The 27348-nt window shown below is 48.8% G+C and overlaps 1 protein-coding gene across 1 annotated transcript in view; it reads left to right on the top strand.

Annotated features, from left to right (window-relative positions):
- The window catches only part of tln2b (talin 2b), a 66980-nt gene extending 42975 nt beyond the window's left edge, over positions 1–24005 (top strand). The window contains exons 19-57 of the mRNA XM_076140660.1: positions 98–392; positions 1822–1988; positions 2723–2851; positions 3901–4014; positions 4176–4289; positions 4432–4566; positions 4713–4841; positions 4925–5027; positions 5953–6161; positions 6538–6657; positions 6791–6988; positions 7562–7701; positions 8254–8347; positions 8636–8725; positions 8834–8956; positions 9461–9604; positions 9836–10021; positions 10159–10299; positions 10953–11134; positions 11518–11650; positions 11756–11857; positions 11986–12156; positions 12394–12540; positions 13067–13168; positions 13263–13382; positions 14060–14206; positions 15129–15295; positions 15542–15725; positions 16087–16212; positions 17117–17233; positions 17786–17971; positions 18346–18453; positions 18920–19025; positions 20165–20289; positions 22321–22446; positions 22575–22637; positions 22721–22903; positions 22991–23116; positions 23337–24005. Of these exons, the coding sequence (XP_075996775.1) occupies positions 98–392; positions 1822–1988; positions 2723–2851; positions 3901–4014; positions 4176–4289; positions 4432–4566; positions 4713–4841; positions 4925–5027; positions 5953–6161; positions 6538–6657; positions 6791–6988; positions 7562–7701; positions 8254–8347; positions 8636–8725; positions 8834–8956; positions 9461–9604; positions 9836–10021; positions 10159–10299; positions 10953–11134; positions 11518–11650; positions 11756–11857; positions 11986–12156; positions 12394–12540; positions 13067–13168; positions 13263–13382; positions 14060–14206; positions 15129–15295; positions 15542–15725; positions 16087–16212; positions 17117–17233; positions 17786–17971; positions 18346–18453; positions 18920–19025; positions 20165–20289; positions 22321–22446; positions 22575–22637; positions 22721–22903; positions 22991–23116; positions 23337–23465 (5481 nt within the window). The 3' untranslated portion in view covers positions 23466–24005. The remainder of the gene's footprint in view (positions 1–97; positions 393–1821; positions 1989–2722; positions 2852–3900; positions 4015–4175; positions 4290–4431; positions 4567–4712; positions 4842–4924; positions 5028–5952; positions 6162–6537; positions 6658–6790; positions 6989–7561; positions 7702–8253; positions 8348–8635; positions 8726–8833; positions 8957–9460; positions 9605–9835; positions 10022–10158; positions 10300–10952; positions 11135–11517; positions 11651–11755; positions 11858–11985; positions 12157–12393; positions 12541–13066; positions 13169–13262; positions 13383–14059; positions 14207–15128; positions 15296–15541; positions 15726–16086; positions 16213–17116; positions 17234–17785; positions 17972–18345; positions 18454–18919; positions 19026–20164; positions 20290–22320; positions 22447–22574; positions 22638–22720; positions 22904–22990; positions 23117–23336) is intronic.
- The last annotated feature ends 3343 nt before the right edge of the window (positions 24006–27348 follow it).

Below are 27348 nucleotides of genomic sequence, written 5' to 3'. Positions count from 1 at the left end.
CCATTAGGGAGATCATTAAAAAGGCTTATCTTAAATGTTTTATTGCTATCTTATAAGTAGCTGTAATTTGTCTGCATGTGGCTTATCTGTGGCGCAGGTGGTGAGTCCTACCATCAGCTCCCCAGTGTGTCAGGAACAGCTCGTCGAGGCCGGGAAATTGGTGGACCGCTCGGTGGAAACCTGCGTCAAAGCTTGCCGCTCGGCCAGCGACGATGGCGAGCTGCTCAAGCAAGTCGGGGCGGCAGCTGGCGTGGTGAGCCAGGCCCTCAGCGACCTGCTGCACCATGTGCGCCACTACGCCAGCTGTGGAGAGCCCATCGGACGCTACGACCAAGCCACAGACACCATCATGAATGTCACAGAGAACATTTTCACTTCAATGGGCGACGCTGGTGAGTTGGAGAGGAGGAGGAGGAGGAGGGGTGGTGAAGGCTGTGAGCGAGAAGCTGTTTTAATTCTGTGTGTTCACGAAGGTCCAAGAAATACAAAGACAAACTGCTCACCATTACGTTATGTTTGATGAAGTCATGTAATGCAGTTTGACAGAGTTAGAAGGCTTTGAGTTATTGTCCATTTTCCGTTCATGTTCCTGAGCTCAAGAACTATTTCTGTACGTTTTCAAAGGGTGGGGGGGGGTATTTGTTATGGTTCAAGGCATGAAACTGAAGAATTTCCCAACCTAGCCAATCCTCAAGGGATTGTAGAAAACTTGTCATCCAAAACCGCTACAGAGCTCTGAATCTGGTCTCAATCAGCATCTAGGGAGGCTTTGAAACTTAAAAGGAAACACATGACCTGGGCATTTTTGGCAGGGCACACTTTTCTCTTCCACAAATCATCAGCGGGGGAAAAAAAGAAGAACTGCAGCCGTAGATCACCAGCGAGCGACTAGGGTTCGTTCTACAGATCGAGCACTGGTCGATTCCCAAGGCCATAGGATGTGAGTTGTAAAGCAAGCCGATGTCATCACACTGACTTATATCCAGCTGGAGGAGGGAAATGCAGCTTTTTATAGCAGGTGTGTGGGGATATGATGCATACATTTCTAAGACTCTTATTTATGTGAGAGAGGCTGTGCAACTACAAACCTTCAGCTACAGGAGCGGATGAAGGCCAAAACAATGTCAACTAGGACTACGACAATTACATAACGTAGAAGAAGAAGATTTTTCCTGTCGCTACAAATGAGGTGTTGTTAGCTGTTTTGTTGTATAGCCAGTAGCATGCTGGGTAATTCATAAAACGTGATTTAACCCATGTGTGAAATGCGTTATTGGCCTGTTTTGACCATTGCCTGGTTTAAATTGTATTTGCCTCAGATGTGTTAGTGGTCAATTGATTAGTCAATGCGCCTAAAGGGAAAGTGCTGATCAAGTGATAATGTGACCCCCTCCCCCTCCCTCCACTGTTAACAAGAGAGAAACTATATATAACAATGGCGGTTGCTGCCTGCCCCAGTTTGTTTATGAATTCTTTGGCGCAAGTTGCATTTTTTTACTGTTACTTTTGCTGTTTGGCTGGAAATTATGACACCAAAAAACTCCACCAACTCTGTCTGTTGTAATGGACACAAATCTAGTGAAAAAGACATCATCCCTCCTTTAGAACGAACAAGGGAGGAAAAGCGTGTAGATGCTGAGACAGGACAGATCAGCGTGGCCACAGGAACTGAATTTCACACCTGACACAGTATTTCCTTTGTGTCGCTACCCTAATGGATATGCTTAAGGTCTCTCTGTGTACTTTCTATCTGCTCTCTGCATGTGTGTGCTATCGTGCCTTCTTGATGCGAGCACTGTGTGTGTGTATGTGTGTGAATAGGGGAGATGGTGCGGCAGGCCAGGGTGCTGGCTCAGGCCACCTCAGACTTGGTCAACGCCATGAGATCTGATGCTGAGGCTGAAGTGGATGTGGACAACTCCAAAAAGCTTCTGGCTGCAGCTAAACTCCTGGCTGATGCTACAGCTCGGATGGTGGAGGCTGCTAAGGTACGAGAGGATGAGGACTTTTGATTATCTACCTAAATAAATCTACAGTGATGTAATCAGGGGTAATATAATCAAATCTAAAGAGCTGTTGAATTTTCTTCCTTTAATTATTTTAAACCTGTTTTAATCTCGATGTTTTGTGTCCTATTTGATCATTTTAATATTTCCGTTGCTCGCTATCGCTGTCATAGTGTGTGTGTGTGTGTGTATGTGTTATGATAAATGTCAAATGCAGTGAACTGGATTGTTGACGTGTTGTGACTTGATGGAAAACAGATTTTGGGGCCTAACTGCATGATGAAGTGTCCAGCAGCATCATTTCACATCCGAGATCTGAAAAACTGCATCATCATTAGCGGTGAATAATAAGGCCTGTCTGGCTCTGTAGACAGTTGTAAATGAGCAGGATGTCCTCAATGTGAAACACACCGGCGATTGAAACACTGCTCATGGCTCCTTTCTGATCTGTGACACATTAATCACCACGCAACTGCCATTATCTAGGGGAAATGTGAATTTTTGGCACCGATGGTTTCCTAGGAAACTGTCAGAAAGCAGAGAGCTAAATGCCTTTTTGCATTTATTGTTCAGTTTGTACAGCCAAGGTCAAGGCAAGTAAGAGTTCATTGTTGGGGAACTTACTGCTGTTGTTGTGTGTGTGTGTGTGTGTGTGTGTGTGTGTGTGTGTGTGTGTTTGTTTACATTGAACTATATGTGTGTATTGAACTGCTCAGGGAGCAGCTGCCTACCCAGACAATGAGGACCAGCAGCAGAGGCTTCGAGAGGCGGCTGAGGGACTGCGAGTTGCCACCAACGCTGCAGCCCAGAACGCCATAAAGAAGAAACTGGTCAACAGGCTGGAGGTGAGTCACAGCCGTAAACACTTTCTTATCTTTACGCTGCTTCATCAATCACGGCCTCAGCAGACATCCACAAAGATGTGGTGTAACCGTATCTCATCACAACAATGTTACAAGCCTGTAGAGAATCCTGCTCCAAAGATAACTACACACCTGCATGGAGGATTCAGATCTGAGCGGAGAGGAAATACAACATTTCAACAATTATCTGCAATTTATCGTATTTGTCTTTGTTGTTTTTCTCCCCTGTAGCGGCAGAGAGCTCTAAATCCCATTAGCGCTGTGAATGAACGATCTAAGTGTAAAGATCTGTGTTTCGCCCCTGGTATCAGTTCGCCCCTAATGACTAGCACCTCCCTGCTTCAGAGCTCCAATGTTCAATTTCCCAAGCACATAAAGAGTGCATTACCCAGGGCTGCCATCAGCTCGCTATCAGACTAATATCTCAGTCTGGCTGCTCACGTCACACACACAGTCACTGCGAGGGTGCTAATGGTCACCTCACAACTATCAAGGACATGTGGACACTGAATCATGAAGCTTAACATTCACAGTGTAGCATTCATCTCTTAATCTGGTCTCAGGCTTCACAGGGACGTTCTCATCCACCTCTTTATGTATTTCCCATTATGTTGATGATGCTGTATGTTTCTATACAGGAGAAGCTATAAGAGCTATATATTTTTTTCTTCCTCATCCACTCAGTAAGGAATGTCTTCTCTCATCCCTTGAAATATCACATTTCAATGTTAGTGGAGTTAATTAATGTCAACCAGACACTGTTTTACCACTTTGGTCTTGGAAGCGGAGCGACGTGAGGAGTTTTCTCATATCTTGAAATGGAGCCTGCAGGCGCTGCGATCCATTTCCTCTTCTTACTAAATGTTTTGCTTTGTGACCCCTCTTAGTTTGATTAGAGCCGCCTCTGCCTGAATATGGAACATGACAGTGTAATATTGCACGGAGCGAAAAGCAAATGTTCGTCGTAACCAGCAGCCTCTCTTCCTCTTCAGCCCTAAACGCTTTCTATTTGTCCTTTATCTTCTAAACAGATAGCTGCCAAGCAAGCGGCGGCGGCTGCTACTCAGACCATCGCGGCTGCTCAAAACGCTGCCGCCTCCAACAAAAATACTGTCTCACACCAACAACTAGTGCACAGCTGCAAGGTATGGACATGCATCGTCTAGATTACTGTCTAAAATAAGATGATTGTTACTGCTTAATTAAACAACACTGCGGATTCAAGCACTGAAAACACTTGTATCATTATTTAGTTATGATGTTTTGGAGATGATGGGTATGTGTGTGTTTGTGTGTGTATATCAAGGCCGTAGCAGACAGCATTCCCCAGTTGGTGCAGGGCATGAGGAGCAGCCAGGCCCATCCTGAAGAGCTCAGCGCCCAGCTTACTCTTATCATGGCCAGCCAGAGCTTCCTGCAGGTTGGATTTCAACTCTCAAACTCTCCATCCTCACAACTGTCCAATGTTGCTTGTGTATTTGTGTCGTGTTGTATCTGCTTGTTAGTGACTGCGACTGTATTTGTCGGTGCTTCTTTGTTGGTATTTGTTGCTCTTCCTTCAGCCGGGGAGTAAGATGGTGACGTCTGCAAAGTCAGCAGTTCCAACAGTGGCTGAACAGGCTGCTGCAATGCAACTGGGCCAATGTGCCAAGAACCTGGCCACCTGCCTGGCAGAGCTGAGGACTGCCACTCAGAAGGTAAAGTATCTCTGCACAGCACAAAAAGCAGCACGATTTACTTCATTTAGAGGCACTCAGCACGTCAGGTACAATTGCATCATGCCTGTGTTGCTAAATGGATTTGGTGCAGGTGAGTAACATGTGTGCCTGTCCAATCATTCTAGGCCCACGATGCCTGTGGTCCTCTGGAGATTGACTCAGCCCTCAAAACAGTACAAACCCTCAAGAGTGAGCTTCAGGACGCTAAGATGTCTGTCATTGATGCCCAGCTGAGGCCTCTTCCTGGGGAAACGGTCAGTACATGCCAATACTTATACGGTGACCTAGATTTGTACTGTGACATGTTAAGATAATGTGTTTTCTCTCGCTCACACAGCTGGAGAAGTGTGCTCAGGATTTGGGGAGTACATCTAAAACTGTGGGCTCCTCCATGGCCCAGTTACTGACATGTGCTGCACAGGGCAACGAACACTACACAGGTAAGAGAAGCACGTTTTACATAGACGGCAGCTTATTACAGCAACAAATCACTTAAGTGACTTATACGGCCGCAGTAAAGGAGAGATAATAAATATGTATAGATTGCCGGGTGTAATATTTTATTGGTAAAGTAGCTCCTGTGTGCTGTGCCAAGTGGAAACGCGGGGATAAAGCAGGCAGGGGAAGCTCACCACTCCTTTATTTGTGTTATCATTGTCGCCTAAAACTGGACCCGGTGGATCCTGCAGAGCTCTGTGCTTTTGTCCTCATTTCTCGCTCAGCTGAGGCACTCAGGGGGCGAGCGATGAAGACAGATAGAGGAGAGCATTTCGAAGAACGAATGCTCCCAGGCAGCATTTCACGCTGTGGCCCACGGTGCTGCTAGCTGCTCATTAATCTTATTTGCACTAAATTTAACATTCCATCAGCAAATGGCTCCACTTGGCTGCTTAATGCAATTTGATCCAATTTGCTGCTTTTCTTCTCGGCTTCATGTATAATAAGTTAAGGGCACCTCCCATGTGGGGACATATTTTGATCTATTAATCAGTTTATTTAAACAAGGAGAGTGTTTTCCGATTGTTCTCAGTGTGGCGCTGCTCGCCTCTGCCCCGTGATTTGCACAGTGACATTAAATTAAAAGAGTCAAAGGCTTAAACAGGACCGCTGTGAAGGAAAAGATAATAAGATCGAAATTTATTTTGTGAGTAAAACTGTTCAAAGCTTCATTATCTGCAGTCACAGGATTATTTAGTATCAATAAATATCAATATAAACACAATAAAGCCATAAAGTCTGATCGCTGCATGTCCATCTGACGCTAATCAATACATAGTGCATAGTTTCTTCCATTTCTTTTCCTGTTTTGCTGGATTTCACTTTGCTGTTGCTGAGTTTGTTCAACCTGTGCCTAATCATTTTCAGGTGTGGCTGCCAGAGAAACAGCACAGGCTCTAAGGACGTTGGCGCAGGCAGCCAGAGGTGTCGCAGCCAGCACCAGAGAGCCTCAGGCCGCAGCTGCCATGCTGGACTCGGCTCAGTTTGTCATGGAGGGCTCGGCCATGCTGATCCACGAAGCCCATCAGGCCCTGGTCCACCCGGGAGACGCTGAGAGTCAGCAGAGACTGGCACAGGTAAGACAAATCCCTGTAATCTTTAGCCCAGACTGTAATATTCCTATCATGGTCATATTGTCTGTAAGCATTTCTTTTCTCCATAACAATCATCTCTTCTAAGTATGCAATTTTCTCCGTCTCTTGCTTAGTATTCCACTCTCAGGGGCACCACAGTAAAACTGCTCATTCTTCTACACTCCTTCAGGGAATTAACATATCTTTTGGTATATATCAGTGCCAGCAGCATAAGCTGGTGACACGGGCGGCCGTGCACCGCTGTGAGACCAATTTGCATTGGAGATGTTTTGCCCTCACGGCGATGCTCTGGGAGTTTGTATATTGTAGTGCATTGTTAGAATAACTAATCTGACAGAGCACTGTTCCTGTGTTTCAGGTGGCCAAGGCGGTGTCACACTCCCTGAATAATTGTGTGAATTGCCTGCCGGGCCAGAAGGACGTGGACATGGCCCTCAGGAGCATCGGAGAGGCCAGCAAGAAGCTCCTGGTGGATTCTGTGAGTCAAGCTCCAGACTTTTAATTTGATCCACAAAATAAGAAATGAAAAAAAAAGGTGATTAACATTTGACTGGTTCTGATATTCTGCCTATTATAATAAGGCTGAAACCATGTGTGTCTCGTCTTTGAAGCTTCCTCCCTGCAGCAAGACGTTTCAAGAGGCCCAGACTGATCTGAACCACACAGCAGCTGAACTCAACCACTCTGCTGGAGAGGTGGTCCATTCATCACGTGGCACCAGCGGCCAGCTGGCTGCGGCCTCGGGGAAGTTCAGCCAAGACTTTGATGAGTTCCTGGACGCTGGCGTGGAGATGGCAGGACACACCCAAGTTAGTTTCGTGATCATGCAACCCTACACACTGGGCAGTGGCAGCTGAGGTGGGCGGTTGTTGGTTGCCAGTGATTCATGATTAGCTTACATGCAGGAGAGAGGACTTTGTATGGGTCACATCTAAATGCATCTGAGGTGCTGAGTGGCTGCTTTTCATATTTCTGTGTCACTTCAGTACGTCAGCTGTTGAACTCATTTGTTAATTAGACTTTTTCATTTAATTCACTTTGGCACAGGATTGTCCCAGAGAGCGTGAACGCAGACTGAAGTAATGAGATCTTGTGATGTTCTTGTTCTGGTTATTTTGCTCATTAATTTGGATAGATCATCTGGGAGTGCAGTTGATGTAGCGTGACACACGGGCCTTAATCAGGCTCCGAGAGGACTGCTGAGCGGGGAAGAGGGATATAGATAGTGGTGACATTAAATACACTCAACAGGATCTGGACCCATATGCAGCCCTTGACAGCTATTGCTGACAAATGCTAACTTAGGTTTTGCATTAGAAAGACATACTGCCTTTATCTTAATTTAACTTTACTTAATCCCTCCCCTGTTTTTCTCTTGGCAGAGCAAAGACGACCAGATCCAAGTCATCGGTAATCTGAAGAACATCTCAATGGCGTCCAGCAAGCTGCTGCTGGCTGCCAAGTCCCTGTCTGTGGATCCAGGTGCAGCCAACGCTAAGAATCTCCTCGCTGTGGCAGCAAGGTGCGATAAGATAGAACCGCAGATGTGCAAAAGGATTTCTGACAAGCCAAGAGATGTTTGTTATCGCTGTCGTACAATAGGTGCCATTACACTGAGAGCTTTTTCCTTTCTCTTGTTTATCTATGATCCCATATTTGACAAATGTACATTTTACACTTGAGCGACGCAAAATCTCTTTCTTCTAACGTCTCTGTGCCGCTTCAGTGTCTGCCTGACAGCACTGGAGGGAGTGTCTTCCCTCTAGTGGAGAGAAGCAGCCACTTCTTCAGGGCTTTATGCCCGACTGACTTCCCTCTGTCTAATTAGGAAGATGGAAGCTTTGGCTCAAGCCTTTCTGTGTTCAACAAGGCTGAACGCAAACTGCAAGACAATCTCAGCTCTCCTGCGCTCAGCCCGAGCCAATGGCAGCGAGGGGCCAGGAATGCTGCGCTGGCGTACGGGGAGTTAAAAGCATTCGATAGGTGGTGTGTGTGAGTGGAGCCAGGCGGCGTGTGTGCACGCAGAGAAACATGTGAAAGCTGAAACACTTATGCGGCGGCCTGTGTGTTTCAGGGCGGTGACGGAGAGCATTAACCAGCTCATCACGCTGTGTACCCAGCAAGCTGCAGGACAAAAGGAGTGTGACAACGCCCTGAGGGAGTTAGAGGTACAGTCGCTCTGTGCCGCATGCTGACCTGTCTGTCCTGAGGCCTGTGTGTGCTCAGCTTCAGTTACAGTACATTTCCATTCAACTCCTCCATTCTCTTACTTCCATAAGCCCATTAAGTGTAGCCAGACAAACAAATCAGAACTAGCTGGGTTCATGACACAGATATGACAAAGTGACACAGATTTCATACATTTTGAAGATATTTTTGAGGTTATATTTATATATTTTCCTCAATAACTGAAGCCTTAAAGCACATCTGGTTGTTTCCCTCGTCTCTCTGCTCAGGCTGTTCGAGGGCTCCTGGATAATCCCAATGAGCCCGTCAACGAGCTCTCCTACTTTGACTGCATCGAGAGCGTCATGGAGAACTCAAAGGTACACACTCTCCTCCCGCACTGCACCTTCAATTAATGTCACGGCTGTTTGAGCAAAGAATTGGAGGAGCTGAAGATCCGAGTGGCGTTTGCTCCTGTTTCCCATCAGGTGCTCGGGGAGTCGATGGCAGGGATCTCTCAGCACTGTAAGACGGGCGACGTGACGGCCTTCGGGGAGAGTGTGGGCGTGGCATCCAAGGCCCTGTGTGGGCTGACAGAGGCTGGAGGGCAGGTGAGGTAACCGCCTGGTACGAACCGGCTCTGGACTTTCTCTCCTCTCCTCCTCCTCTTTCATTTGGCCCAGTCCAGGTCAAGACTTATTAAATACCAGTGCAGATATGTTGGGAGTGAGACGTGCAGTTGTTCATAATTTATGTTGATGTTCTTCATAGATATTCAACCTTTACGGCGCCACTCCAGCCTTTAACCTTTGCAGCCCCTGCTACTGAAATGGCCTTTACCCGTTATCAGCCAGTCGCCAGTGAGGCGGGATTCATTGCAACTTTTACAGACTCCCACTCCTAAAGCTGTAAAAAGCAATTCTCACCTCCATTATCATTGTACTTCATTAGATCTGGAGAACAGAACAATCGCTGGCTCTGTGATCTGTGTTCTCACCCCGCCGTACGTGTGTGTGTGTGTGTGCGTCTGTGCTGTATGTGTTAATGTATTTAACTGCTTATAGAATCCACTTTAGGCGTGAACCAACACTATGTTATATGTTCCGCTCCTGTAGGCTTCCTATCTGGTCGGTGTGTCGGATCCCAACAGCCATTCGGGACACGAGGGGCTGGTTGATCCCATCCAGTTTGCCCGGGCCAACCAGGCCATACAGATGGCTTGTCAGAACCTAGTGGACCCAGCTAGTAGTCCCTCACAGGTGAGTCCATTCGGGCAGCCGTAATGCATTTACAGGATCAAGCATACGGAGGCTTTAGTTGGGAGACTGCAGTAATGTACATTCATTGCTCCTGACGTGAATGAAATGGATGATTAAGTTTGAAAACCTCTCAAATTGACCAAATGTTGTAAAAGGTTCTTTTCTGCTCACGTCGCCAGAATGAATCCTTTCATACTAACTTTGCTTCGCGACTGTTTTGTTTTTTTCCAGGTCTTATCTGCCGCAACCATCGTAGCCAAACACACGTCGGCCCTGTGCAACGCCTGCCGCCTGGCTTCCTCTAAGACGTCCAACCCTGTAGCTAGGCGACAGTTTGTCCAATCAGCCAAAGAAGTGGCCAACACCACAGCCAACCTTGTCAAAACCATCAAGGTCATCTCCCCAACTGATCAAAATGTTGAGTGCAGATTTGCTACACGCGTTTCTTCCCCGCGATCTTGGTTGATGGGGAACACAACACAAATTGCCTCGTCGCTCAAGAATAAAGCCAAATGAAGCGGCACCAACGTTGATCGTGTCTCATCTGCTTTCAGACCCTAGACGGGGATTTTTCGGAGGAGAACAGAAACAGGTGTCGCGTCGCCACGGCCCCGCTGCTGGAGGCTGTTGACAACCTGACGACGTTTGCCAACAACCCCGAGTTTGCGAGCATCCCTGCTCAGATCAGCAACGAGGTATTTACACCGATTCCCTCAATTTTTTACTCTTTGCTGTTAAGTTATGCGTTGTGTTGTCGGAACACGGTGAAGTATGCAGTGCGTGACACAGAACATGCTAAAGGAGGCTCTTCACGGCCTCGTAATGAGTGCGCTTGTGATTTTTGTACTCCAATCCTCTTGAAAGAGCCTCTTGTAGGCTGAGCCAATATAGAAGGGTTTACACAGGGAACATGGGGGAATTGGGCCGAGGTGCAGTTTTCTCTTTTATTTTAATACCAACAAAACGCTTCGGGGGAAAGATGGATTTTTATATTTCAGTCAGAGTGGAACCGTCCTCACATGCTCTTAAAAAGCTTTGAGGCTGTAATCTGCTGAGGGGCGGGACGGCTCTCTTTCTCACCACACCGCCGCTAATCTGCACCTTGTTAATCTAATTGTCCAGGGAGGCTTTGGCTTGGATCATAAAGACTAAAGGTGTTTCTTTCAGCGTCTCTGTAAAAGCTGCCTTTGCTAATCTCATACCTCCTTTAGATTGCACCTTTGATCTCACGGCGGCAGTCAAAGAATATTAACAACTCTATCCTTTCCCTCTACCTGGATTGTTGTTTCACCAATGCTAATCTCCTCCTCCTCCTCCTCCTTCTCCTCCTCCTCCTCCTCCTTCGCAGGGCTCAGCCGCCCAGGAGCCTATTGTGCGTTCAGCCCGCGCCATGCTCGACAGCTCCACCTTCCTCCTGGAGACGGCCCGATCGCTGGTCCTCAACCCTAAGGATCCGCCCACCTGGTCCATACTAGCCGGTCACTCCCGGACGGTTTCTGACTCCATTAAAAGCCTCATCACTGCCATCAGGTCAGTTTGAATCCCTCCTACAGCCACGGAAGTCTCTGTAGGAAACTCCTGAATGTTTACAGCCTCATTCTCCATAAATCTGTTCCTCATTAGTTTAAAGCTCCGGAGTGATAACGACTCTTTGATTTGATTTATTTGATAAAGAGTCCCTGTTTTGCCATTTTGGATCTGCAACACATCATTTTCTATTCCACCAAATGTAGTAAAGCTCTCCTTTCCCTTCATCACCACCCACTTATTACTTCTTTACTACTCTTACTAACTAGTCTATGGTCTGAAATAATCTGTGTTTTCACTCTTTAAGATGAATGCTGATGCTTTTATACGCCTCTGTGTTGTCTAATGTTGTGTTTAAAGGCACTCTCTCTTATTTCTGTTGGTAGGGACAAAGCACCCGGACAGAGGGAGTGTGATTACTCCATTGATAACATCAATAAGAGTATCCGGGACATTGAGCAAGCTTCACTGGCTGCTGTGGGCCAGACTCTGCCCTGTAGAGATGATATCTCCATGGAAGTGAGTTCATGTGCCCCGCCATGTCCCAGAGAAAGGAACTTAATGTTATCTGTTGTCTCTCTGTTGTGACTTAGACTGTAATTCTCTACTGCTGTGTCTCACCAGGCACTCCAGGAGCAGCTGACATCCTCTGTGCAGGAGATTGGACATCTGATTGATCCCGTTTCCACGGCAGCCCGAGGCGAAGCTGCCCAACTAGGCCACAAGGTGCTGCTCTGGTCCTAGATCCCTTCATCCCCTCTGGATTTAACAAGAAAAAAGCCCATTCTGTCTTTTATGCACTATCTTGTGATCCAATTCCTCCTCTGACTGTTCTCGTAAACTCAATCTTCCAGGTGACCCAGCTGGCCCGTTATTTTGATCCACTCATCGTGGCATCAGTGGGCTTAGCCTCTAAGCTCCTGGACCACCAGCAGCAGATGACCATCATGGACCAGACCAAGACTTTGTCTGAGTCTGCACTGCAGATGCTCTACGCTGCCAAAGAAGGAGGAGGAAACCCAAAGGTACTTAGGCAGTTCAGCAGCGACTGCATGTGGAGTGTTGGGAAGTAGGCCAGTGCAGCAAGAAGAGGAAGAGGAACAAATCATATGAGAAATACGATCATTATTTATTAAAATGGTAGATAACTTTACAAACAATAATGGTTTCAGCAGATCTAATACACTGAAACACGAGGGCTGTCCTCAACTGATATTCTGTCCTTCCACTAACAAGGACCTTAATCAGCTCACTGTGCGCAGGCTTATCACACCCATGACGCCATCTCTGAAGCTGCCCAGCTGATGAAGGAGGCGGTGGAGGACATCATGGTGACTCTGAACGAGGCGGCCAGTGAGGGGGGCATGGTCGGGGGCATGGTGGAGGCCATCGCTGAGTCCATGGGCCAGGTGAGCACGGGTGGGGTGTGTGTGTGGGTTCTGTGATGATTCACGCTCAGGAGACGGCTCATCCGCTGCTCAGGTTGACACATTCCTGTCTTATTTTTCTGAAGGCAAAGTGAGCTTAAGGTGAGAAGAAGTCTGCAGTGTGTGTGTGTGTGTGTGTGTGTGTGTGTCTGTGTGTGTCTGTGTGTGTCCTTGTTAGCGTCTCTTATTAGTTCAACAGATGACAGCTTTTAAATCCACAGCCCACTGGTGATGTCACTCATCCAGCGGGTGAATATGTCACCGTGGCGACAGCGTGGTTAATAATTAATGATGATCTGCTCGCATTCGCACCTGGATCACGTCGTACCATCACATTAAGTTTTCTCACGTATCATTTTTCCTCATCTTAAACATAGATCAGTATGACAACACCATATAAACCCTAATAAAGGAGAAGAAGAAGATTTCAATTAAAATGACTAAGACGTCTCATTAATGAAGGTGCATAAATACAAACAGGCTCAATGTTACGCTTTATTCTTCCCAGCTGGATGAAGGAACGCCTCCGGACCCTGAAGGCTGCTTTGTGGATTACCAGACCACCATGGTGAAGTTCTCCAAGGCCATCGCCATCACAGCACAGGAGATGGTGAGCGGCCGCCAATCACTTCAACATCCACCGCCAACCCACCATCATCAATCTGTAGTGACGCTGCTTGATCTCTTTCTCTCTCTGTCCCCAGATGACTAAGTCGGTCACGTGTCCCGAGGAGCTGGGCGGCCTGGCCTCTCAGGTGACGGTGGACTATGGACAGCTCGCGCACCAAGGACGTCTGGCTGCAGCCACCGCAGAGCCGGAGGAGGTGAGGAGGCATCTCTCTGTCATGGAGGAGGCACAGGGGTGTGTGTGGGGGGGGGGGGAGGGGGTATGATGTGCGCTATGAATGATTTAACACATCCTACCGCAGATCAGGTTGCAACTCTGTCCCTGAAACGTCACTCTGAAATATCAGCTTATGCCTGCGTTTTGACCCAAAAATGGGGTTTTGAAATGGATTCCCTAACAGACAGATCAGAGCAGAAGTTTGCTGAGGTTTGATACGATGCCTCTTCCTCAAGGCTGCTCCTGACAGCATGAGATCAAACACAACAGAGTATATTCCCTCCCCTCATCTCTATCTCTCCATCCCTCCGTCGCTCTCAGCACCCACATAATCTTCTCATCAAGCTCGTTCCGCACAGTCCAGGGGACGCTGGACGAGAGACGCAGCTCTTATCGATATCTTGTATGTAGCAGGCTGCTGGAAACCCCGCTGGTTACCATAGCGACATTGTGCCTCTACAAATCTAAAAGCCTATAGTGATGCTTATAATGAAGTACCACCCACCCATGACTCTCCGTCTGGAAATTAAAGGTGTAGTGCCTGCATTCCCGCTCGGAGTGTGCTTGAAATCAGTTCTAATCCGCCCAGAGGATGAGAGGCGCCGGCACTTTTCAGGAGACGCTGTCAGACACTAGATGCTTGCTTGTGTTTTGCAGGTGGGCTTCCAGATTAGGACGCGGGTGCAAGAGTTGGGCCATGGCTGCATCTACCTGGTCCAGAAAGCCGGAGCCCTGCAGCTCAGCCCCACTGACAGCTTCTCCAAACGGGAGCTGATCGAGTGCGCCAGAGCCGTCACAGAGAAGGTGAGGAGATCCGTTGGACCCATACAGGGCAAACACACACACAGGGAACACAAGGAAGCTTTTTATATCGCCGCTTTCTAGCCGAAGCTCATCGTGTTACAAGTGTCGTAATTAATCATCGCTGGCGTTTTGAAGTTTAGCAGCAGCGTGGAGCCGCTCTGCTCTTTCATACAGAAACACCTCATGCGTGCATACGTTCCCATTAAGTGATAGGCAACACATTGTAATTGTGTGCAGCTGCGGGCTTTAAAGAAGAAGCTGCTCAGCTGTGAATAATCGTACACCATAGAGCCGCTGACAGCTTTGCTTGTTAATATTTCCTCTGAGGATTAGCTCCAGCCTTAATGTTGATCTACAGAACACAAGACTTTAAGTTTAATGCGGGGTTGTAATTTGTTTGGTTGTAGCCTCGGTCATGCGTGTGATGAGAGCACGCCGGCCTTCCTTGACCATCGTCACACTGTGCACTTAATGAGAACAGTAACGTGTCCCTGCTGCAAAACCTCCCAGTAGTAAGTTCTCCTCTCCAGCCTCTCCCAGTTTGATTCAGGCTCTTACATGAAAGTCTCTACAGCGAAACGTAACTCTTCAGGCTCTGCTGCTTTGTTTGTGCAGGACGGGCAGATGGGCAGATGGCCGTCTTTGAGTGAGCTGCGTGACTTGCAGAGTCAGGCTCGTTGGCTTAATGTGATTGTGCAGCAGACTCTGATCTAATGGAGGTTTAACCCAGCTCTCTCTCTCTCTCTCTCTCTCTCTCTCTCCCCGGCTGCCAGCCTCCTCCTATATCCGCCTCACTGTCTTTCAGATTTGCTACCTCACTCTTAGACAATATGCGATTAAGAGGGAGAAACAGAATGACGGTATGAAAGTGTTGTTTTTTGGGGTGTTTTTCCCTGAAGGCTGTATCTTGTGGCTGTTGCAGGTGTCCTTGGTGCTGTCAGCGTTACAGGCGGGTAACAAAGGCACTCAGGCCTGCATCACAGCAGCCAGCGCCGTTTCTGGCATCATTGCTGACCTCGACACCACCATCATGTTCGCCTCGGCTGGAACACTGAGCCCTGAGAACGAGGAGTCGTTCGCCGACCATAGGTGCGGTGACCTTGCGGCATACGTGACCCAAACACAACACAGACACTGGAAGAGAGGAATCTGTTTACTGAATTAAAACGATCTCTATCTGGCAATTTCATCCTCGGCTTTAAATTTAAACCTGCTGATTAGATGAGATACAGATTTCTGTCGTGGTGGAAAGTGCTGTTGTTGGCTTCCTTCCATCTCCTTGGTTACCCGATTATGACCGGAGCAGCTTGTGACCCAGTGTGTCCCGTCCCTCAGGGAGAGCATTCTGAAGACGGCCAAGGCTCTGGTGGAGGACACCAAGCTGCTAGTGGCGGGCGCCGCGTCCAGCCAGGACAAGCTGGCTCAGGCCGCCCAATCCTCGGCCAAGACCATCACCCAGCTCACCGAGGTGGTCAAACTGGGAGCCACCAGCATGGGCTCTGAGGACCCGGAGACGCAGGTGACGCCGCCACATCATCCACAACACATTTACAGCTTCCCTAAACGTTATTGCTTTGTAATTCAGCTCCACGCCTGTTTTAATCTGCTATCATAATAAAGGTAATAGTTGCTCTGGAGTGTGAGCCGTGTTTTCTACTCACCCGGGGTTAGATTCTATATAATTGCACTTTCCATCTGATAGTTATGAGTCTCCTCTCCCCTCAGCCTCTATCTCCTCCCTGCACCCACTGTGGAGTAGCATGATTCCGGGGCGGTGGAGATAAGCGTGTGCCGTGTTGGATCCTCTCCACGGGGTAGCTGCTGATAAACCTCTTTACTTCAGCCATTTTGTTGTATTGATTGCAGTTCTGCCTCCTCAGGTGGTTCTGATAAACGCGGTGCGGGATGTGGCCAAGGCTCTGGCCGAACTCATCGGTGCCACCAAGTGTGCGGCGGGGAAGCCGGCCGACGACCCGTCCATGTATCAGCTGAAGAGCGCCGCCAAGGTAAATGTGGATCTCAGCGCCGGCCCGCGATCGCTCAACCGCCGCTCTCATGGAAATAGATCCTGTGATGGTATCTGTGCTGTGCTTCATTTAGACTTATCTGGTCTGAAGCAGGGCTCTGATACGGCCTCTTCATGGTGTGTCTGGATTCCTTCCTCTGTCATATCTGTGTCCGTACATTTTAGCAGGTATTCGCCCGTTTGTGTCTGAGTTTCGCCTTCGGGTTCTTTTCCTTTCACTCCCTCTTCCATCCTCACGACCCCCATCGAAACACAATCCAGGATCAAAGTAGCATTTTGGATCTAACAGCAGCGCAGCTTTCACTCACATAAAACCCAACAAAGCAAGATCTAAACCTTTCATCTGATCCCTCCACACACACTCCAGGTCCAGGTTCCGTTTGTAATCCTAGCCAATTTACTTTCAGTCCCAGCAGTGCTTTCCTGTAACTTGCAACGCCTGCAAAAGCCTTCTTATGTCTGTCATCCAAATGGAATTAGTGCCACCCACCGTCCCGCTCATGTTGACAGATTGTTCCTCTTCCTCCAACATATGGTGACCTCCAAACGGGACCCTGTCGAACGCCTGCTGCTCATGTTGCTGAAATTCTTAACCTTTCTTGACATCTCGTACACTTTGCAAAACTCAACACAGACGCGGCAGAATCTGTTACCGTCGGTGATGTTTCACTGAGTTTCCTGACTGTTGTTGCAGATCAAAATCCTCTTTTTTCCTTCTTCTCTCCTTTCTTTCTTTCTTGAGCAGCAGATTTCAGTGCCAGGGGGAGATAAGGGGATTTTCTTTTTGCAATAATAATGTTTTCATCAGCTGAGGAGTAAGAGCTCCACCTCCTGGTTTGATGGAGAGCTTCATGTTTACATCATTTGTTCCTTTTGTCTGACAGGTCATGGTCACCAACGTCACGTCTCTTCTGAAGACGGTGAAGGCGGTGGAGGACGAAGCCACGCGCGGGACCAGAGCCCTGGAATCCACCATCGAGTTCATCAAGCAGGAGCTGACAGTGAGTAGAGTCACCTGATGAGACACAACATCTCTCTGAGAGGGTCCGGTCCATCTGAGAGGGTCCGGTCCATCTGAGAGGGTCCAGTCCATCTGAGAGGGTCCGGTCCATCTGAGAGGGTCCGGTCCATCTGAGAGGGTCCAGTCCATCTGACAGGGTCCAGTCCAGAGTCTGTTATTCCAAAAAGGGCCATTGAGCGTTTTATCTCTTTCTTTTTTTATTGTTTACTCAACTCTTCCTCAGGCTTCTCACAGCACTTAGCAGAAGCAGAGTGAGAGAGGAGGAAGAGCCCAAGAGCCGGCTTCTTTATGTTTCTTGTAATTTGCTGTTAATCCTTATCAGAGGACCCCCAGCCTGAGAATGAGCTTAACAAGAGCTGCAGCCAAAGCCCAATTCAACACAGTTCACCAAACTCCCAGTTAGACCTTGTCCTCCTTCCTCGCTCACACACAGACACACACACACACACACACACACACACACACACACACACACACACACACACACGTCTAAACCCCATGTACCTGTGCCTGTGTCTCCTCCCGTGTCCAGGTGTTCCGGTCCAAGGATGTCCCCGACAAGTCCACCACACCCGAGGAGTTCATCCGCATGACAAAGGGCATCACCATAGCAACAGCCAAGGCAGTGGCCGCAGGCAACTCCGCTCAGCAGGAGGACGTGATCGCCACTGCCAACCTGAGTCGCAAAGCCATCTCCGATATGCTGACTGCCTGCAAGGTGCTAATCCACACACCGGCCTGCCAGCGGGCCCCACACACACACACACACACACACACACACACACACAGACAGCAGCAGGCTGCTCAGAGAGACGCCACACCTCTCGGCTGCTCGCAGTGACTCAGTCACTTCTCAAAGTCATGTGATGGGGTGTGGGTCAGGATGTCCTCCAACCGCCAAGCAGTAAAGACAAACCATAAAGACGACCTCATGTTGTGTTGTGTTTGTTTGCAGCTCATTTCCACTCTGAACACACTCTGTGACATAAAGGCCACAGACCTCAAAAAGTGCATTTTTACAGCAGACACTTGCAGAGTAGTCTTCTGTATTTACCCTGGATGAACCCTGTTCCTCTCTCCTGTCTCCCCCAGCAAGCGGCGTTCTTCCCTGATGTGGGCGAGGAGCTGAGGGGCCGAGCGCTGCAGTACGGCTTAGAGTGCACCAACGGATACGTCAACCTGCTGGAGCAAGTGCTGCAGGTGAGCCTGCTGCTCTGTGTGTGTGTGTGTGTGTGTGTGTGTGTGTGTGTGTGAGAGCTTCATACGAACACACCCCATGTGTACATGAAGGGAAAGTGTGTTAACATAGAAGTGTATGCTAATGAGTGCATTAATTAGAGATATTATTGATCACATTAGCATTTCTGTTGCGGCCACAAGCCGGGGACTGTGGCAGGACATTAGGGCGTCTAAGTGCCTGGTGTTGTAATTTGTAGTGGAAGCAGGTGGAAAAGATGGCGGCACAGTTACAGATGGTGTTTGGTGTCAGATCACACAGACAAACATGCTCAGTGTGGCAGCATCACAGGCTGTGTGGGAGGAGGTGAGACTTCCTTGGAGCTGTGGGTATAAAACGGGTTCTTTAAAAGTGCATCTTGGTTCTCTCATTCATCTTTGACATTCTGGAGTCACCTCTGCGTTTGTGTGTGTGTGTGTGTGTTCTCAGGTCCTCCAGAGGCCCATGCCGGAGCAGAAGCAGCAGCTGGTCGCTCACTCCAAGCATGTGGCCGCCAACGTGACGGAGCTCATTCAGACGGCCGAGGCTATGAAAGGTGAGGCCACACACACACACACACACACACACCACACACGGGCGTCACACAAGCGGGCGTCACGCACTCACTTCAGCAGCATGTAGAGTTTTGGCCCGGTTGGCCTCAGACGTGTCGAGTGGCAGCTGTAATATTCCAGTTTGTAGCACTTTGATGAAGCGGCGTCATTTCTCCCTCAACAGGAGACGCAGGGACAATACTGCAGTTCAGGCTTAAGAGCACTAATCTCCGTCATCATGTCACATTGTCCAACCGCTAATAACAACAATAATGCAGACGGGTTATGAAAATCACTGTCAATATTGAAATGGCACGGCGGAGAGCCTGTGGAGAAAATGGCTCCAAATTGAGCTCTGCCAGGTGGTTAGAGCGCAAACTCACCCGCCTGCTGCACACACACACACACACACAGCCCTGACAGCAGTAATAGATTGTGTTTGGATGAGAATTAGATTTCAGTGTATAGCCCCAGACCCAGTGGGGCTATACACTTCACCTCTCTAACGTCCCTGTGCTCTCTCTCTCTCTCTCTCTCTCTCTCTTTCCTCTCTCTCTCCCTCTCTCCTCGCTGCCTCAGATGGAGGTAAGTGCGATATGGCAGTGTGTTGTGTTCCTCCAGATCACCTTTCATGGAGTCAGATGTGGGGGGGGCGCCGGTGGAGCAGAGGGGTCGGGGGGTGCTGGGGGGGTACAGGGGGGGCGCAGGAACAGATTTCCCCAGGGCTCGGGCATAATCTAGGAAAACATTGCTCCATCTGCTCCGCCGAGCTGTTTCCCAAACGTCTCCGCTTTATGGGCACTTTAAAAACTATAAAAAGACAATGATCCATCAAAATGCACATTTTCTTCCAACTCTTTGTTTATCTTATTTAACTGGGAGACACGGCGGTCACGCTTGCAAACAGCTCTCCCTCACTCTCTCTCTCTCTCTCTCTCTCTCTCTCTCTCTCTCTCTCTCTTTGGAGTCAGAGTGTGTGAGATTGGTTGCGGTTCAGAGAGGTTGAGGATCCGTGTCATTTCTTTCCTGTCAGTAACTCGGTGAAGTGTCGTTAGTGGAGGCGTGTTGGTGACGGCGCGTGTGTGCGTGTGTGTGTGTGTGTGTGTGTGTGTGTGTGTGTGTGTGTGTGTGTGACTTTCAGGTTCGGACTGCGTGGACCCTGAGGACCCCACTGTCATCGCAGAGACCGAGCTCCTCGGGGCGGCAGCGTCCATCGAAGCTGCAGCCAAGAAACTAGAGCAGCTGAAACCCCGAGCCAAGCCCAAGGTACCGGCGCCCCTCACACACACACACACACACACACACACACACACACACACACACACACACACACACACAGAGCCACACGCAGCGTGATCCATTCATCAAAAGTTAAGACGATGATGGGCGGGAAAAGGTGACACTGACTTTGAAGCAGAGTTGCAACTGCGTGACTGAACTGCTGAGGCGTGTCGACGCGTCTCTGTAATCCAGGCGCGGGACGCTGGGGGAGTTTCTTCAAAGGCACATTTGGGACGTTATTGTTGCCTAGAGATGCAAAATTACACCGCTGGGTCCTCAAGTTTATGTTGGACTGAGTTCAACTGCACAATGAACTGTGGTGACCCTCCCAGAGAGAGGGGGGGGGGGGAGACAGAGAGAGGGGGAGAGAGAGGGAGAGGGACAGAGGGAGAGGGACAGAGAAACAGGGAGACAGAAAGGGAGAGAAACAGGGAGACAGAGAGGGAGAGGGACAGAGAGAGAGGGGGAGAGAAACAGGGAGACAGAGAGGGAGAGAGAGAGGGAGAGGGGGAGAAACAGGGAGACAGAGAGGGAGAGGGACAGAGAGAGAGGGGGAGAGAAACAGGCAGACAGAGAGGGAGGGAGAGGGGGAGAAACAGGGAGACAGAGAGGGAGAGGGACAGAGAGAGAGGAGTAGAGAAACAGGGAGACAGAGAGGGAGAGAGAGAGAGAGAGAGAGAGAGAGAGGGAGAGAAACAGGGAGACAGAGAGAAAGAGAAACAGGGAGACAGAGAGAGAGAGGGAGTGAGGGAAAGAGAGACGGGTAGGGGGAGAGGGAGAGGGACAGAGAGTGAGGTCACACGGTCTGACTGAACTCTGTTTCCGTTGTTTTATTGTAGCGTGGCTTCGTCTCTAATCTGATCCTGTTTGTGTATTCATGTAAACTCCTCTCTGTGGGATCAAACGCTACGAAAACAAACTGGTTTACCAAAGTAAGGAAATAATCCAGAGACAAAGTACAGAGTAAAGTTACGTGTGTGTTTCCCCCTCTGACGTGTGTGTGTGTTGTGTTACTGCATGGTTGTTTATCTGTGGAGACTGAACACGTCAGACCCCTGTGCTCTTCTCTTCTCCTCCTCCTCCTGTTCCTGTCCTGCCTCCCTCTTCTTCTACTCTATGTATTCTGTTCTAAAGTGTCTATGTGATATGCAGGAGGGTTAGAGTCTGTCTCATACTTTAAGTCCTTAGCTACAAACTCTGCACTCATGAGAGCTTTAGAGGATTAGAGAGAGAGAGAGAGAGGCGACCCTGCAGGTCTGTAGGGCCTCAGTGTCGCCCTCTAGTGTTCTGATGAGGTCACCAGCTCTGCAGGAGGAAATCTGACATTAGGAGGACACTTCTGACTTCTGCTTATACACAGAATTGACTTTACTTCACCACACACACACACACACACACACACTCACACAGACTGAGAATGCAAACGAGCTCTAATAATGCGTAAGAATCTCATCAACGCCTCTCGAGCTCCAGCGTCAAAGATCCAGCGAGTGTCCACGTGTTTCCATCTAAGATTAACTTGCGATTCTTGGATTCCTCCTCTTTGCATCCGTCTTCACATATCCCAGCATGCTTCACTTGCCTCCTCCTCCTCCTCCTCCTCTTCCTCCCCCCCTGCTCTCTGAGCTGTTGTAGACCTGGAAGTCTTCTGCAGGTCTCTGTCTGATATGTTTGATATATTAGGTTGTTATTCAGTCCAACTATATATCAAACATATTCCTACAGTGTCCCGCCCTGTCTGCAGCCACGTGTGCCCTGTGTGCTGTTTATGGACCTCTGTGATCGATGGCAACGTCGCTGGCTGCCGCGGCGGAGATTTCCATTCGATAATCCGCCCCTGAACACATCTGATGCCTTCCTGATCTCCATGTTGGTTCTCAGTTCTCGGTTGGATCGCTGATAAACTGTTTAATAAACGTTTTCCTTTATTCGTCTGAAAGCTTCAGCGGTGGGATGTTGTTGTTGTTGTTGTTGTTGTTTGTGGAGTCTTGAGTTGACATGTGGTTCTGGTTTCAGCAAGCAGATGAAACGCTGGACTTTGAGGAGCAGATCTTGGAGGCAGCAAAGTCCATCGCCGCAGCAACCAGCGCTCTCGTCAAATCTGCCTCAGCGGCTCAGAGAGAACTGGTGGCTCAGGGCAAGGTCAGTCCACACACACACACACACACACCAACACACACACACACTCAAACGCCAAGCAAAATACTGTCCTGGACTAAAAGACGTCTTAACTGTATTTTGAATCTGTTCCTCTCCTATCTCTCCTGCAGGTTGGCTCTAATCTGGCCAACGCGGTGGATGACGGTCAGTGGTCCCAGGGTCTCATCTCAGCCGTAAGTCTCGCTCTCTTTTACCTGTTCACTCGTTCTTTTGCTGCTCTTTGACCCTTGAACGAGAGTGAATGTGCTCGCCGTAGGCCCGCATGGTCGCAGCCGCCACCAGCAACCTGTGCGAGGCGGCGAACGCCTCCGTCCAAGGCCACGCCAGCGAGGAGAAGCTCATCTCCTCGGCCAAGCAGGTGGCCGCCTCCACGGCTCAGCTGCTGGTGGCCTGTAAGGTCAAAGCCGATCAGGACTCAGAAGCCATGAGGAGACTTCAGGTAACGCTGCTGCTGCTGCTGCTTTTATCTGATTGAACACTTCTACGTGTAGAACCTGCTGACTGTGAGACCATTCTGCTCTCCCAGGCTGCAGGCAACGCGGTGAAACGCGCCTCAGACAACCTGGTGAAGGCGGCGCAGAAAGCGGCGTTTGACAAGGCCGAAGACGACAACGTGGTGGTGAAGACCAAGTTTGTGGGCGGCATCGCTCAGGTGAGAATGGAGAGGAAATGTAATCATTGTGGTTTTCAGATGGTTTGGAGTCCAAAATGACTCAAGAAAGATGTTCCCGCTACATTTGTCCGTCTTTTAGCACTTTGAAATGATACTGCTGCTGGTTTGAGTCCTTTCTGTGTTGAGCCGTCTGAAATGGATCCTTCCTCAGGAGTGGGATTGCGCTCTGTCAGCTGTTTCTTGTTCCCTCCCCCCTCAGATCATCGCTGCCCAGGAGGAGATGCTGAGGAAGGAGCGTGAGCTGGAGGAGGCCCGGAAGAAGCTGGCTCAGATCCGACAGCAGCAGTACAAGTTCCTGCCCAGCGAGCTGAGAGAGGACGAGGGCTGATCCGGGTTGGGGCCGATCCGGGTCGGGCCGATCCGGGTCGGGCCGCACCACTGCACCACAGCCGGTTAGACCTTCTTCTTCTTCTCACGGGGGAAACACTGCCACATATGATCAGCTTCTACTCTCATATATCTATGGAATATACGGCACTTGAAGCGGGCCCGTTTGGAACACGCCTGTGCCCTGTAGTGTAACTTGTACATGTGTATGTGTGTATGTGATGTGTGTATCGTGTCAGAGAACGGCGAGATCGTCATAAGCGAGACGGCGTGTCGTACCTGAATGCAGCGCTCGTGTGAAATGAAACTTAACCCTGCTTTGCGTCGCCGCGTCGCCGACTGTTACGATGACGGAGCGGAGAGGAGACGAGCGCCCGGCGTCCTCCGTGTTTGGTTGAATGTTACAAAGAGCAGGTTTAGAGCAAATAAAGAAGTGGAACTGGATGACGTCACACTAACCTGGGGGTCAATCGGACGGCAGGAAGTGGAGGCCTCATTTCCACCCCTGGCTTGCATGCACTGCATTGTCTATACATATCAATGAAGCTACTAACCAATAGAGTAGTAAAGGCACTTAAACGTTAACGACTAATACTGATGTGAGCGTGGGGGAGGGGGGCGGAGCCTATGAGGTTCAGATGAAACTATAATGTTCAGCCTAATGCCAAACAGTGAGGGGGGGGGGGGGTCTGATGATGAAAGAGTAGAAGAAGAAGAAAAAAAGAATGATTTGTTGACGTTTAGATAGAAAAAATATTTATTCTTGACTGTTGTTTTGTTTTTTAGTTTTTTTTTTAAAGAATCGGTTCATTAGAAGCTGACAGGTGAATTCTGTTGTTTGGAGAAATCAGGTGACCAAATTCCTTCATTTGTCACTTCAGCTAACCGCCCCTGCACACACACACACAGACTACACACACACACACACACCAGCACTTCTCTTCTTCCATGGCGTAAACAGAGCAGAGCAAAGTTTACATTAACGTCGGTCCTGTTTGTTCTTTCTTGTCTTCACATCTCAATTCTCCTCCTCTCCCATTCTGCACACAAACACACACACACACACACCAATACTGTAGTTACTCTCTCCCTGCCTGGTGTTTTCTTTTGTCTGTAGCAATACGTCACACTGAATATCCTACCGAGTTAATCTGTGCTGTCGTTGTCGTCGTCGTGGTTGTGTGTAAGATTGTGCAATCGCCGGCCGTGCAGAGCGCTCTGAGGAGAGCAATCCACCATCTTCCATCATCTTATCTATGTCACAACTCTCTCAAACAAACATCACCAGAATGAGGGGAGGGAGTGGGGGAGGGGGGGATGCATCGGGAGATTATATCCAGTGGGTTCACGCTGGTCTGCATCGTGTTCTAGTGCCTTACTTGAGTCCGCCCCGCAGGCGGCTGAACATCAGGCCCGGGCTCGGGAGCCTGAGTCTGGTCCCCTCTGGATCAGAACATTTGTGCCAGTCTAATCCCTGCCGGGGGTCTCAATAAACCGCCGCCCCGCCCCCTTCGCCATACGATACAATGCCTTGGCTGGTCGCCCCTCTGCCTACAAACGTTGTATGCTGATATAAAAAAACAAAAACAAAAGGGCCGTCTGTGCATAACTAAAGGAGTTAAAGACCATAATGGAAGACTAACACTAGAATGCATTCCATGAGCATGTGGCAATTTGTGTATGAAGTGGAGAAGAATACCAACACCAAGTCCCACCGCAACGTCGGGCCGAATAACTTCTTTGTTTTTCGTTGTTTAACCACTATAAAGATGAAGTTTCTATTCCTAAATGTAAGAGTTATCCTGAAGTATATTGTCTAAACTAATTTGTCCGAGTATTAATGGAAATAGACAAAAAAGTGTACTAGCTCTGTTCTGACTATGAAGTGTTGTGCTTTCCTTTAACAGACTGCGTTAGTTTGATGGTTTCATGCTGTATGTATCATATTTATCTGGTCACTAAAGTATTTTTTGTATTCACCAAAAATAAAGAGTTTCAAAGAACCACTTCATGTCCGTATTCTTCTGTCCCCTTCTTTGTGAGGTTGTGGAGTGGTTCTACATTCTTCCCTGTAGGTGTCAGTGTTGTCCTTCACAGTGGGGTTGAAGGGGTCAGTGGATGTTTGGAGAAATATGCTCCAGTAGAAGCGCCGGCCCAAATATGGACATACTGGATCTGCCTTGTTCCCTCCGCCTTTTGGTTCACAGGCCAAACTCTCAACTATGCAAAGATTCCCATTTAGACTTGTTGGTCAAGCATGAGAATGCAGGCGACTCAGCTCAGAGCCGCACAATCTTACAGCAAAAACACACAAAGATGTCAAACCGCTGCAGTGTTGTTAAGAAAAAAACACGTGTTACAATCCTGAACGTTTTGTTTGGGAACGGCACGCATTTCAATCTGGAGCTGCTTCTTCTTTATACTGTACATCCAGTATGAGTGTGTGGGACGGTGTGTGTGTGTGTGAGGGATGCTTAGAGGTGACCGGCACAATGCTGCTAATGAACTCCATATTTGGCTGTTGGAGTGTTTGGGTCTCATGTAAGGTCCAAGCGACACGTCCAAGAGAGAAAACTGGAGCCATGTGGTCCTGCACACACACACACACACACACACACACACACACACACACACACACACACACACACACACACACACACTAGTCCCGGGGTACCAGGAGGATGTTTGTCAAACCCTCAGTAGATGAAAGATATCAAACAGATCTACAGTCTTGTGCTTGGGTCCGTTCTCGTATTGTCCTGAACTTTAACCCGCCTTTACAAAATGGCATCTTAGATTTGGACTTGAAGCATCAGTGCAGGATCAAACAGCTTCTAAGCCCTGCAGAGGGGACGCCCCTGGCAGGCTGGATGTGTTAGATCTCTGCCTCGCTTCCCCTCAGCCTGGCTGCTGTACAGCGACTTAGACCAAAATGACGGTCGGCTCAACACTCCGACCTCCGCGGCTTTAAAGCTGAGCTCAGCCGAAGCGCAGCAGTGGAACAACAAACACATGTGGATGGTAGCGCCTGGTTTCTAACATCCAGGGATTTAGACCTAATCCAGTCTCAATTACAGACGCTGAAGTTTGAGTTGAGTTTATTTCCCTCAGTAAAGTCGACCATTAAACTTTTTATATAGGAAACCAAGTCAGGTGGTCGTTTAGGTTCAGCACGCAGAGCAAAGCCACTGAGTCTGTCCTGATGTCACCTGCCTGCAGAAAGAGAAGAGAGTGGAGGCCAAGTTTAGAAGAATGTGTCTCAGGTGATTGCTAGGATTGGAAACTCTGGGTTATTATGTGTTCTATTCAACAGTTTCCTCCTTATGGTGTCAAATCTAAAGCGTTTCAGTTCAGACCGAGGCCAGCGGCTTGACGAAGTGTGTGAGAATGTGAAGTTCCAGTGCTTAAGTGCGGAGCCGTGAAAGTTCCACCTTCCCTCCCTCGACCTGATGCTGTGTTGTTCTAAGCTTGAAGGGGTGCAGTTAATGTTTGGCTTCAGTCCCGTTCCTTCAGGAAGTTTCACCGAGACCCAAAGATGGTATGGAAGAGGGAGAACGGAGGAAGCACCTTCATCTGCTGAGGAAGAATCCTCCATTTGTCAGAGTTCAGGTCCATTTGTAAGAAGCTGTGATGTCCAAACTGCCTGTGTTGTTTCTCCTGCTGCTTCATGTTCCTTCTCTTTTATTTGACCCAACATTCTCACCATTAAACCCCATCATGTCACGTCTCCTCACCGTCGCTGTCAAACTTTCTCAAACTTACAAACTTGGCACGGGATTGGCCGCGGTTACACACATTTGATTTGCACTTTCGGTGTGTTTGCAGTGTGTGTTTGCCTGAGGATTCCTGCAGTTGTACCAAAAGGCGGTGAGGTCATGGTGTTA

The sequence above is a fragment of the Genypterus blacodes genome, unplaced genomic scaffold (assembly GCF_046128005.1).
Source record: "Genypterus blacodes isolate CSIRO-AG114 ecotype Tasmania unplaced genomic scaffold, CSIRO-AGI_Gbla_v1 ptg000015l_1, whole genome shotgun sequence".
NCBI lineage: Eukaryota > Metazoa > Chordata > Actinopteri > Ophidiiformes > Ophidiidae > Genypterus > Genypterus blacodes.
Note: the sequence above shows the minus strand (reverse complement) of the source record. Positions and strands in the feature narration are given on the sequence as shown.